Genomic DNA, 13846 nt, shown 5'->3' with positions numbered 1-13846 from the left:
AGCTTCTCTAAGCTATGTTGAACTAACTTCTAACTTTGAACTACTTACTCATTCAGTCAGGGCAAGTGCCTACACTTTAACAGTCAAAATCCCTAAAGTGGGGTGGATGCTCTCCCTCTCCCCTACATCAGAGCAGACATTTCTATCGAATCTTTTCAACAGAAAGATTTCAGCCCCAACTCCTCCTTTATCTAACCCAGCTCATATCTCCTTCTGATGTCACACGTCATGGTAAGACTGCCATTAAACTGACCCACCAGTAGCACTAAGATGCATTACCCCATCCAAAAGGGAGTTGATGAAGGAGTTTTTAGTCCTCCTTCGTACAGGGGGGTAGCCAGATGTACGGAGCAATGTCTAGTGAAGCTCCCCTTTTCCTCCTCGGAACGCTCCTGCTAGATATGTGTTGCTTTCTGGGCTCAGTTAGGATTCAGTGGAAATATCATGTGGGTGTGATGAACATCATGCAAATATTCTCTTTCTGCTGGGCTCTCTGTGGTGAACAGGAACATAACAAAGTGTGTAGCTTAGCAGAACGCTTTCCTTTTGAGCTCCAGAACACACAGGAACATTCTGTCTTTACATCTGGGTAAGATAAGCTGAATCCATACTAAACTTGTAGAAATATTATGGACCTCATTCTTCTTAGCATTTGCTACTGTATGATTATCAGGGCTAAGAGAAAAATACATTGATATATGTATTTATAAGTAGTGCAAGAACATTTTTACTTTTTGATCTTCTCTACATGTCATTGTTCCATAAAAGTGTATTTGTTTCAGTTGAAAGAAAAAAATGGGAAATTTCCAGTTCAGGGAACACACTTGTTAACACTAGGTCTGTTTTTCTAGTCTGTAAATAGAGTTTTCTTTTTTGTTGTTGTTGTTCTCTTTGTTGCTGTAATGATTTCCGTATTATGCTGCAGATGTAATACATTTGTGCATAAAGTAGACTATGCTCTTTGCCAGAAAGTGTGCATGGCTTTAAAAGAAGAGATACTCAGACAGTAAAGTCACAGAGGTGCCTTGTTTAGAACTACAGTAGATCCGTATCTTAATTTTCCTGTAATGTAACCTTTTTCCCTGAGTGAATAAGTTAATCAACCTCATTTGCTCATGCAATATTAAATGCACACTTTGTAACCATGTATTTCACAAAATTAAAAAAAAAAAAAGCCATGAAATTTCAAAACATACAGAAGACAATGACTCAATATATTCGTGATTACATTTTTTATAGTTGGTGTTGTTATGTTTGTTAACGGTAATAATAAACGTTACTATGGTATTCTTTTAGGGAAACAAAATGGAGAATAAAACAATTCTAGAAGAACTTCTTCTAAAGAAGTCACAACAGAAGAAAAAAATATCACCAGTTAATTACAAGAAAAGGTTGTTCGTTCTGACAAAAGCAAGCCTTTCGTATTATGAATATGAAAAAGAGGTAAAAACTCGTTTTCTAAAGTTAACTGTTCTGAGATATTCTGGTACAACCTAATTCTTCTGGTTTTCTTCTGTGAAACTTGATTAGATGCTATGAATTAGAACAACAGGTGTACTTTGTTTTGAGTAGATCAAAAAATTATAGAGTATCAAATTTTATTTTCATTTTGGGAAAGCACTTAGCCACAGGCTTAATAGTGTCTCTGTTCACAACAACTCTAACAGTTATGCTTGCCATTGAGCATCTGTTTGTGTCCTTCCAAAGACAACAAAACTTAAGCAAGTAATTAACAGTGGCATATGTTTACACATTGTCTTGAATAGGGATGTTTTCCTTGTTCAGGCCTCCCTCTGAACTGACGTAAATAACTGGCTTCAGAAATTACTTGTATAAGGCGTAATTAGTTCACAATCTTATCCTTCAACTGCACAAAGCAGATGGTTAAGCCATCATTTTCTAAAGACTGACTGTGCGTCACACAAGGGTAGCTTTTCACTCAGAAGATCTCCTGTTGGCAATGCAAATATAGGTCCCAGGCAACTTATTTCAAAGTTTTTGCTCCTTCAATACATTTGGACCCCTCCTGTGAGCTACATTCCATTAGGACCCTGCGTGGAAGCTCAGTGCGAACAAGCTCCACCACCCTAACAAAAATATGAATGCTGCAGCTGGGCTTCTGTTTTGCACTTAAGGTGGTTTTTTTCCTCTTAATTCCTCCTCCTTCTTTCCTCCTCTCCCCCCCTTCTGCCTTGTCCTCCTACAGCTGCATCAGATGTTTTCTCAGATATAGGGCTGTGTCCTGTAGCTCTTGCAACTGACTTAAAAAGGCATTTGATTGATAAATTGGATGTGGGTAGGGCACTGGGGAGGGTTGTTATTTTTTATTACCTTTCTTTTAAACTTTAACAAAAACAAAGCAATGGCTTTTCCAGCTTGAAACATGGAATTGTGCAGAATAGTCAAACTGGAATAGTCCATACTGTGTTGACAATAGATTACAATCTGCTATGTTTTTTTATCTCTTAGAAAAGAGGAAGAAAAAAGGGGTCTATTGAGATTGAGAAAATCCGATGTGTTGAGACAGTGAATCTTGAAGAATTAACACCTGTTGCAAGACAATATCCTTTTCAGGTTAGTCACAAAATCTGTTAATGCACATTTCATGTCAGTCATCCTAGGGTTACACTGATCATTCCTGCCCCAAGTGCTGATACCTGCTATTGCTAAGTGTTACAGATATTTGTAAAAAGTAGAAAATCGGCCCCTATAAGTGATGTTGTGACTTTGCTAAAATGTTTTTACCTGACTGGGGTAGAAGTTGGATTAAGTCTTGATTCCTTTATGTTTAAATTTCTATCAGATATTTGCTTAAATAGGGTCTGAAATATATAGATTAGTACACTCATGTGATTATCACTTTTTTAAGGCAGAATAAAGCACTTAAAAATTCTTATTTTAATTCTCAATATCTCTTTCCACTTCTGCTTTTTTGCCTGAATACCGAGTTCAGAATTTGACCCCAGATTGCCCGATTACCATTCAAATGTGCCACAGTCAGGGAAACCAACACTACGCCTACAGCTGCACAACGCACAACACATGTTCAGGAATTAAATGGGATGAGAAAAACATAACTTCAAATGTTCTGCCTTCCATCTTTTTCAGTTCCCCAGCTCAGGTTCCTCCCTGAGCCTCCATCAATCCCAGTTCTATGAGCAGTGGGGCATGCAGGTCATAGATCCCCCTTGGAATGCCACCTCCAAACAGCGCAGGCTGCTCAAGGAAGTGACTAACAGCTGCTGAACAGTGTGTTAATCCGTGACCCTGCGATAATTGCCATGGGCAAGGGCAACCTCATGAGAGATGTTTAGTATTTCACCACCTGCCTAATCCTAGGTGTCATTCCTATCTTCCTCTCCCTTCTCCCTCCCCAGCATTGCGGCACTGAATGGCATGTTTATGTTAAATCGTTGTGTTTATCTCAGGAGTTCATAATTCAGTTAAGTGGAAAAAAGAATGTATGCGTGTATGCTGCAGTCCCAGGAAGGGGGGCTGTGTTCTGGGAAACAGTACCTCTAAAAAGGGCTTTAGGATCATGATAGATGATTCCCATCAATTCCAGTGTGATGCTGTGGCCAAAGGAGCTAATGGCATCCTTGGACATGGAAGCAGGCACACATTCAGTAAAATCAGGAAGGCTGTGTTTGTTTTGACACTACTGTGATCAGCAGGAGAATATTGTCTCTAGTTCTGGTGACTATAATTCAAGAAAGATGTTGTAAACTGAAGAGGGGTCAGAGGAGAGACTTGAGAGTGCCTAATAGATTGGATAACATGCCTTAAAGAGAAAAGCTCGCAAAGCTCCACCATTTGACTAAATAAAGAGACGGGAAGCAGATTGATCAGTCACGTATGCATACCAGTGGGAGTACACATTTAATAACAAGGGCTCTTCAGTGTAACAAACAAAGCAATAAAGTGATACTTGAAATTCATTGCAGATGACTGAAAAGCAATGTACACAAGGGAAACAAAGCCCTGGACTTAATACACACATGCAGTCGGCCCAGTATTAAGCATGATCCAAAGAGCAAAGCAGATGTTAGTAATTATTAGGTAGGCATCAGATGAAGCTTGCAGAAGATTGGTTGAAAACAAGAAAAAGAAGCTTGTTCACAATGTTTAATTTAGCTAAGCTGTAGGACTACTGACTGCAGAATGTTGTAGATACTAGTTATTTGCTTTAAAAGGCAGCTGAACTAATTTGCAGAAAAATATCTATCCAAGGTGATGAGGTAAGAATGCATCACCTTTGGATCAGGATTCCCTGATTACGGTACAGCTCCCCTGAGCTTACACTCTGCCTCCATATTTGTTACTGAACACTGTTGGAGATGTGTTGTGGCCTGCGTAACAACAGCAAAAAGCTGGAAGATGCATCTGGAAAAAAATGGAATGGAAAGAATGAGTTTACATGTGGGCTGTAAGGTGTTTTGTACCCAGAAGACAGTTATATCTAGAAATATTCTATGCTGTCCTTTGTTCCTGCAACTGTTCTTTCAGACACAAACCACTGCGGTCAAGGTACTACATGCAAGGCTTGTATTTATATAAGATGGCAGTGCTTACAGGTGACCTTGGCAAAACATTAATAAATTGTAGGAGTTTCATGTCAGTAGGTCTGTAAAGCCTATTTTTTTGATTCCCAAGCTTTGGTATGAAACTTTTAGGCAGCACACTCTCACCATGCTGTCTTTCTCATCCTCTTCCAGATTGTGTACAAGGGTGGCCTACTTTATGTCTACGCAGCTAATGAAGAGAGACGGAAGCAGTGGCTTGCAGCTTTGCATAAAGGTAACACCAGACCTTTGTCTGCCAACGTATTCAAATAACTTGGGGGGGGGGGGGTAGGAAAATGCTCCTGTTCCCTCATTTTTTGCCATTGTTTGTCACCTGCTTTTAGTCTCATTCGTACTTCAGCTCTGACTGGTTGAAATTAAGCTCTGACTGGCATCGGTATTTTCAAGAATTAATTAGAAAATGTAAAGGATGAAAAATGCAGTGAAAATTAACCAAAATAAATCTTCTTTTTGTATTTTTCATGAGCATTTTCTAATTTTCTAACCTTTGTCATATGTTCACCCTTTACCAATGCAAGTTAATAGAGAACAATAATTTATGGTTCAGCTAGTGTAGCACTCACCTTCATAAAGCCACTTTGATAACCCATACTGCTAGCTTTTGTCCCTATTTCCCCCTCCCACCCACCCCCCTTTTTTTTCCAATGAAATTTCTGTTTTTTTCAATGAAGTAAATTCATAGTTATGTAAATATTGAATTTTAGGCAGAAAATTTATTCTTCAGTGGAGGCAAAAACCTCACATTGAATAGGGCAACTCTCACACATGCTTGTCATTGTGGAAACAGTAGACAGTCTATAGTTGGCTGTGAATAAATATCCTCTGCAATTTTACTTCTAAACCTGTGTATGAGATACCTCTTTGTTTGTGACTGTTTTCACACACAGAGTAAGAGTATGTCAGTTACTTTAGCAGGGTTATGGAGAATGTTGACCAGGAGCAGAATAGGAAAGACTAACTACATTGGATCTTTTAGAAAGAAAGATATTGTCGAGAAATCATTAAGGAAAGTTTTGGTGTACTGCAAAATGACATTTGTGAATAAAAAGATTGCATTAATGATATAGTTTGTAATGGTAATCAGGTAAACAATAGCACAAATATTCTAGCTGCCTACAAGCCTCTTAAAAAGTGTATAAAAGTACTGGTCGCCAAGGGGTGCACCGATCCTTTTGGCACTCTCTTGTATGTTCAGGAGTCTTAGACTTAGAGTGGGTCATCTCAGAAGGTCTGAAACCCTGTCCTGAAGGAGTCAGCTTTTAAAGTCTCACACTATACATCCTACATTTCTTTTAGGTGCTTTGTGAATCCAGAAGTGCTATTATGGTTTGCAGAACTAATATATCACTAGCACAGTAATAGTACTGGGACCACTCAAAGCAGTGCTTTGAGTATAAAATGTGTCTGTGATAGTGTTCCTCTTTGCTATGCTTAAATAACAAATTTATTTTAGCAGACAAATATTAGTTTGGATTTGGCATATGAGGTAGTCGGTATCTGTTCTGATATTGAGTATGAATTATTATCATTTTCTTGCAATATATAGTTCTAGAAAAATATTCAGCATATTTTAATATACAAAAATATTTTCTTTTAATTAGTTTCACTATTGCTTGTGAAAACTTTATAACATACATGATTTTAAGTCATAACTGTTGGTTTCTACTTTGTTTGTTGATTGATAGGACTGTACTGTGTAGTTCTTGACACCCAGTTTTCTTTCTCAAAAAAGAGGTAGTTGGTGGGTATGGAATTCAGACTTGGTTTGCATAGAGAAATAAAATATAGACAAAATAGTATGGATGACAAAATGTGACCAAGATATTTGTCTAGAGCTAGGAGTCAATAAACTCTCTGGGGTTCCGCAGTTTATTGCAGCAACTATATTAATCATAAGGAACATTCCAGTTATGCAGTCTTTCATGTTCTTTTCTTTTTTTTTTTTTTACCTTTTTTTTTTTTTTTCCCCAGAAATTAAAGACAATAACGATTTACTAAGCAAGTATCATAGAAGATTCTTCACCAATGGGAGGTTTCTCTGTTGCAACCAGACTTGTAAAGCGGCCCCTGGATGTACAGTTTGGGAGAAATGTAATATCTTCTTTCACTTCTATTTGCTTAGTCTCAGTGATGCTTTTCACAATATTGCCAAATCCACGTGGACATTTAAGGCAGTGTAATAAATATACAAGCTGATCTACTAATACCTTTCTATGTATGTGCTAAGCTCCTTTTAACATCATAGCTGCTATACATTGTATCTCATAGTATAGTTGAGGAGAATAATACCCCAAAATGATACCTGTTGAGTTTCAGCTAAAAGGATAGTGACATTTTTGAAATATTTTTCTCTTTATGCTTAAGAACTCTAGCTAAATTGTAGCATTGTGCTCTTAAGACCTTTTTAGTGATGAGGTCTCAATAGTTCGAGAGGTAGGAACAATGGAAGTTCAGCACAAGAGTGTATGAATGAGTGTAAAACAATCCATCTGCATAACTGAACAAAAGTAAAACTATTATATTAATATACAATTATGTACATATATGATGGAAATTTTTCTAAACAATTTTCTAAACAATTTGCAACATATATATATTTTTTTCTTTTAACATGTTTTTCAAAAGCATTTTTGTGGAACTTAGTTGGATTTTTTATTTTTATTTTTTAACCTATAAAGACTGAGAGAGGAAAATCTGTAAAATGGTACTCTCTCAGGTTTCATGTTTTCAGAAGGGAATTCCCTCATGTCTGTGTACATGCTTAACAGGAAATCCCACATTAAGGAAAGGGAAGAGCAGATTAAGAGTATTTGGGGTTCTGCCTTTTAAAGCTTGATTATCTGGAAGTGTAGAGCACTGATAGAGATGCTGATTTCAATCGTGATTGAAATTTGCTCTTGAGCATTTACTGTCACAGTCAAAAATCTAAGACCCCAAATTCAAAGACAAATCAAGAAATGTAGGCGTGAGTAGTTGGGAACCTGATTTATAGCTGTGAGACTCCTTGTAACAATGAAGCATTTGCTTTTGAAAATTGAAATTAATGACCTAGGCTTATCTACTATTAATACAGGTTTCATGATTATAGAACACCAAATAATATAAAAAGTTGTCAGCTCTTTTGTAACAGTAATTTGAATAGCTTCATATAGCTTCACAATTATTTGTCACATGAGCCAATGAGTCTGTGAAACCCCTGGACTGCTGCAAGGGCAAGGAAATACCTCATTGTCAGCCATGGATGACCTAGCCAAAAGAAGAACTGCAAAGAGAAATTTGGTATATTGAATGCTTCATTTCTGCCCGATATAATAATGCATGCATGCAAGATATTGTGCTTTGTCTACACTATATTTGTTCCTAAATAAGTTCCTGAGGTTGCTAGTGGAGATGCGTGGAGCACAGGGACACAGCCTGCACAGGGAAGACTCCAGACAGCCTCAGTCTTGTAGCCGCTGGGTAATTGAAAGCAGTATTTCTTAACTACTACTCCATAGACTATAAGCGTCCATGAAACTATTTAAAAAAAAAAAAAAAAAAAAAAGAGTTCTCTGTCTCCCTTTGTATGCAACCAAATAAGCTAATACAAATGGGAAAACTAAAGAGCTAAATACAACTTCAAATTTCCCTGAACTTTTGGCATAGGTGAAAGCAATGATTGATGGACTTTTAAAATATATTGATACGATGTTTGAATTAAAAGAAGGTCAGAAAATACAGAGATAAACGGGTCTATACCACAGTGAGCTGAAATGTCAGCTGTCACAAATATTTATGTTTACAATGCTGTTGCTGCCACTGTATAGATCTGCAAGTGAGAAAGCCTCAAGAGACAAATCCTTACTTAATTCATGGTATGTTTTTAATCCCTCTCTTTCAGATGTGACTCTATGTTGCACAACCTGGTCTGTGAAACCACTGCCTCCAGTTCCTCAGACACTGGTAGGTCAAAGTTTGAAGTATCATCCTACAGAGAAAGACCCAGCATCCAGGTGATGGGAAGTGCTGTAGGGTGGGAGAGAGAATTGCAAACAGCATCTCACTGGAAGCTGGTCTCAGCTTCTCACATGCAGTCAGACTACAGCATCCTTCTGTCCAGCAGCATGGTGAAGGGAAGGACATAGCTCCCTCTTCAGTGTGTTGTAAACGGCAAACTGGGAAAGTCTCAGCCACTTTTAGTTCACTTAACAGGCTGGTGACAGTAGAGGCTACAGTCCTTGCAGTTACATCTTTAACTTTACACACATTTCTAGTGGGATCAGGGAATGCCATCAAAACTAGCTCTCTAGTGTGTAGGAGGTCCTAGAGATGCCCAAAACTCCCCTCTACCACTGTCACCAGAAGAAAATGGTGCTTGCAGTGCTTGAAGACATAGCAACTGAAGATGTGAACAAATATGCCACTGTTTGGGTGAGAAGTGGTGGATGGACTGCACTTTTCTCACTCAAATCCCAAGTTATGCTGGTCTGAGGTTGGGTCAGGTGTAGTGATGCCTCACTAGGAATGTCTGTTTAGTCCAGCTCTACAGAGACAACCTCTAAGTTAATGAATTTGGAAGAGCTTCTGGACACTCCTGCCTTTATTTTGACTTTATATCAGACAGAAACCCAGGAGTGTGCTGTCCCACCAGCACCTTCTGGGCCTTGCTTTCCATCTGAGAAAGCTAGGCATACAGACAAACAGGACAACAGGACACCAAAAACAAACAAACAAACAAAAAAACCCCTGCTTGCAGCAGTTTAGCAAGGTGCTTGATGAAAAAGGGTAATAACTGGCAGAGATAAGAATAAAAGCAAAAGTGGAAGAACTGCTTCTATGTTTATTTCCTCTTCTCTCTCCTCCTATACAAATGAAAGGGCAATAGTGCTATCTTTGACCTTAGCTTCACTGCCCAGCCTCATTATTGAGGTTTGAAGGTGGGAAGGAGGTAAAAATGTCAAGAGAATAGAAGAGAACGAAGTTGCATGAGTTATGATGTTTTTATCTGTTTAAAAAAAGACTAGCAGCATAGTCTGTGTATTCACAGATCGCTACTCCAGCCTTCTCCAAATTAAACTAGATTGGGTTTTAAATCATGGGATATGAAAAACTGTTTCCTGCCTTATTTTCATTTGTCTTCTGTATCTTTAGGATACACTCTGGGTCCATTTCCTTGATTTTCTTTGTTAATCAGAAAGTAACTTTAAAAAAGAATGGAATTCTTATGTACACAATTGACATGGACAACCAGGGCTTTAAGAAACACATAAGAGTATCAAGAGAGAAAAGATAAAAACACAAGTTGTAAAATGAAGCTCTATAATTAATAATAATAATAATAATAATAATAATAGAAAGCCTTGAAAATAGGCTTTATCAAAGAAGCTTTTGACATTTTTTTTTTCTGATAATGAGATTTGAAAGCAATGGCATTGTGACCATGCAGCAGTGTAACTTGTTTTGAATACTGTGGTCTGCTTTGCCTGGCTTCCATCAAGAGATGCTTTGTCTATCTGGAGAGAACATCAGTCATGCAAATCTGCTGCTGAACAGACCGGCATCTGCTAGGCCTTTACGATTTATTTTCATAGTCTGCTCAATTTCAGAGATGATATTTTGAAAAGAAAATTTAAAAAGCAGGATCATGACAGTATTTAGATTGATTCTTCCAAAACAGTTTCAGTAAATGCAGATATAACAACTACCACATCTACTTACAACTTGACTTAATTTCCCCAAAATGTATCATATAGATCAGGTTAAGAAGGCCGACTTCTCATGGCAAGAGACAGTCTATATTTAATTCCAGAGCTACTTCTATAAGTTTTAGCACATTTTTGCTTTGCCATCTCATCTACACAATTCAGTCGTTCAAGGTCCCACTTGAACCTCCGGCCTTCCTTCCATCTACCTCCCAGTTCATGTCCCTCACCTTTCCAGCCCCTGCAAGTCTTGCTCCCTTGCTCTCTCCTCAATTGACCAGAGGCACTTCTGTGTTTCCTTACATCTTTCACCTTTGATGTGTCTATCCCTTTCATCAGTTCAACATTGTACCACTAGTCTCCCACAGAGGAGCTGGTTCCTGAAGAGTGATGCCATTACAGAGATTAAAGGTCACAAACATGCCTTCATGGGGAGCACTGGGCACTTCCCCTGTGCTGTGATAACAGCAGGAAGCAGGAGCTTCCTGTCTTAGAAATACTTTCATCTCTGTTCACGCCCGGCAGCCACTGTCTTTTCAATGGCAAATGCTTCATGTAGGTCTGATAGAAATTCACTGAGTGCACACACATATCTTCTGATGCTAATGTATTGAACAAGGTTTATGGAAGCTAAAAGGATGCATCACATGCCTCCAGTTGCACAGTGGTGGCACAGTTTTGCAGACAATAGCCATACCCCTGTACCTATCACACCTGAATCTCAGACTGTTACCTACAGCTCTCTCTAGATAGTGGTGGTAAAGTCCTCAGTATGGAAATCACAATAATATCACTGCCAGCATAAAGGAAATAACAAAGTCCATTCAGTTACTACTAGAAAGTTACATGGTCTGGGTCTTTCAACCATTTCCGGAAATGGAAAGCTGTATATAAGGACACAAACTAAGCCATTAATCTGTACCAGGTTACTGATGAAGTCCATCCAGAATATTGCAACAGTCAAGTACACATCCAGCAGCAAAACACAAAGGGATGCAAATCTGATGTGCTCATCTTTGGCTGGTTCTGTCCCCTGGCTGTTTGGACAAAACAAAACTCCTTGCTGTGATCATAATTCTTTCTGCCATTTACTCTGGCCAATGCCTTGCTCTTTCCTGTGATCACACAGCAAGATGAAATCTCCATCAAAGCATGACACCCTGATCATTCCATAAGCAAAAGAGAGGAAATGAAGAAAGAAAAAATTAATTTCTAAAGGTTACCAAGTCCAAATCTCAGAGCTGCACATGAGTTTATAAGTACTTTTACTTGCTCTAAGCATCAGCTTGCTTTAACATCGCTGCATGTTTTTTTTTTTTTTTTGGGGGGGGGGGCAGGGGAAGCAAACAAAAAACCAAACAGTTAAATTTATCAATCTTTCTGACAGCTGCAGACAATTCTAGTTCTGTCATTTTCCACAAAACCTACAGGAAGTCTAAGATTTGAGTCCTGCCTAACACAGGCCCTCAAGCTATAATCTTTGTTCCACTGAAGTCGGATATGACGAACAGGAGCCAGCTTTCCTGGGTTCAAGCAGTAGCACTTGATGAGTAACATATCTAAGTCTAGGCAAATGAGGAGGATTCTACTGTGAGTGATTCCTCTCTTAAAAAAAAAAAAAAAAAAAAGATCATCTCCACAGGAACTTAGTGAGATCAGACTGAGGCTCATTGTGTTTACAAGAAGAGGTTCTGTGTGTCTTCTTGCTTAGTGGACTCAGTCATCCATTCACTTGGCTCTTTGGTTTCTTCTTGCTTAAATAAAGTAAAGAAATGTCAGTAAAGAGGAGACAAGCAAATATACGACGCCATGTTTTTTTGGACTTAACTTCAAAGAACCACAGCCTGCTTTGGGACATTTGGCATTCCTCCCTGGTATTGTATTACAGAGCTTTTCAGTTCTAAAATAATAATATGAAATAAACAGTTGGCATCTGGAGTCCCTTCTAAGTCTTTGTTATTTTCCTCCATCCTTTTCTGTCAGTGTTCTGCATGTAGTTTTTCCTGCTCTTAAAGGGTTGTGATATCTGGATTTTCTCAGTTATGACATTTCTCCAATCTCTAAATGCATTTCAGTACCTAAATTTTAGATGCTCCTTTGCCTATGGCTTTTTGATTGATGTAACCTAACTTTAATGACAGTCTTTAAATCCAAGTTATTTGTGTAGACCTCCTGATGATAGAGACTTCTGTAGGAAGACACATTTCACCTGAAGACCCTGGTCAAAGATGAATGAATCCCAAAGTTACATACCTACACTTGTTTAGCTTGCATAGGGAAAGTTAGCTACCAAGAACTGGAGTTCCTTATGTCGAATGTGCTTAGCAGAGAAACATCCAAGCTAGTCAATAACGATGATAAGAAAAGGCAACAATTTATAATTCATATAGCTTTTTGTATTCATTGATTGGTAGTAACAATTGACTAATGTTTGTTGTGCTTCATGCTAAGATTACTATTGATCAACAGACATTTAGAAAAAAAAAAGTTGTTTTATAATACTGTAATGGGATTTTCTGATTCAACAGGACATCATCTCACCTTGTTATAGGTAAACACAATTTAGTCACATGGTTTCTAGCTCATGAATTGCAACTGTTCAATAAACATTATCAGCTTCAGATAGGTGGTAAGCTTTTGATATGAGTCCAGTCTATTATGTCATCATGTTAATTAGAGCTTCCTATTACAGCCGTGTCAGCCTCCACTCAATGTAATGCTTCTGGTGTCATGATGGAACTTGGCTCTCTTCTCACCTGTCCCACAAATGTGGACAATTAATGAGGGAAAAGGTGCTTGCCTGTGCCCACATTCTTAGTTTTGATTAATTTGCTTAATATCATTGTACATGTTGAAGATATAAGTGATAGCGTACATGCTGTATGGTATTTCTTACTGTACCCTGTGATGCATCTGTTTGTTTTTTTATTTCCTCTGTCTTCCAAAGTTGAGACGTAGAAGCCTGCCTCAGGTACTATCACCAAGCAAGTCAGTCCTGAATATGGCTGTGGCCCAATGCAACTATGAACCCTCAGGAGATTCAGCTATCCGGCTTGTCAAATGCAATAAATACCACGTATTGCAAGAGGAAGATTTTGCCTGGTGGAAAGTGAGAGATTTGGAAGGGTAAGTATGCACTGCAGAATACTTTTTCTTTGTGATCATGACCTTCCACATACCTTATCCTCATTGGCAACACTTCAGGCAGTCCTGGTACCTTACAGGGTCTTTAAAATTAGCCTTAGGTTGGAACTATGTTAGTAGCTATTACATCTTTTTGGAGAAGCCTCATTTTCTCATGTACAACTCCATTTTCGTTACCATCCTTGGCTACCAGACTGGGTGCAATTCACAATAGTCACTGCATGTATGCCAGCTAAAATAGTATCCTTAGTGGCACTAATTCTGATGTGTGCCTGAAGAAGGGCTTGTGCACTCAGAAGCTGCCCTTTTTAGTTTCAGTGAATAAAAGATAAAAACTCTGCTCACAAACTTTGCCTCCTGAGTATGCACAAATAAACCTTAGACCAACACCATCACTGTTGTAATAGCAGTGAGAACACAGGAGACCAGTGAGAACTG

General features: G+C 38.4%; 1 protein-coding gene across 1 annotated transcript in view; it reads left to right on the top strand.

The window, feature by feature from the left end:
* Window positions 1–499: 499 nt before the first annotated feature.
* Window positions 500–13846, top strand: part of BMX (BMX non-receptor tyrosine kinase) — a 28616-nt gene continuing 15269 nt past the window's right edge. The window contains exons 1-7 of the mRNA XM_083821051.1: window positions 500–589; window positions 1297–1443; window positions 2470–2574; window positions 4716–4797; window positions 6555–6674; window positions 8464–8525; window positions 13212–13390. Coding sequence (XP_083677177.1) covers window positions 1306–1443; window positions 2470–2574; window positions 4716–4797; window positions 6555–6674; window positions 8464–8525; window positions 13212–13390 — 686 coding nt within the window. The 5' untranslated portion in view covers window positions 500–589; window positions 1297–1305. The remainder of the gene's footprint in view (window positions 590–1296; window positions 1444–2469; window positions 2575–4715; window positions 4798–6554; window positions 6675–8463; window positions 8526–13211; window positions 13391–13846) is intronic.

Source organism: Anser anser, assembly GCF_964211835.1.
Source record: "Anser anser genome assembly, chromosome: 1".
Classification (NCBI taxonomy): Eukaryota; Metazoa; Chordata; class Aves; order Anseriformes; family Anatidae; genus Anser; species Anser anser.
This window is presented reverse-complemented; position numbering and strand designations above follow the sequence as displayed.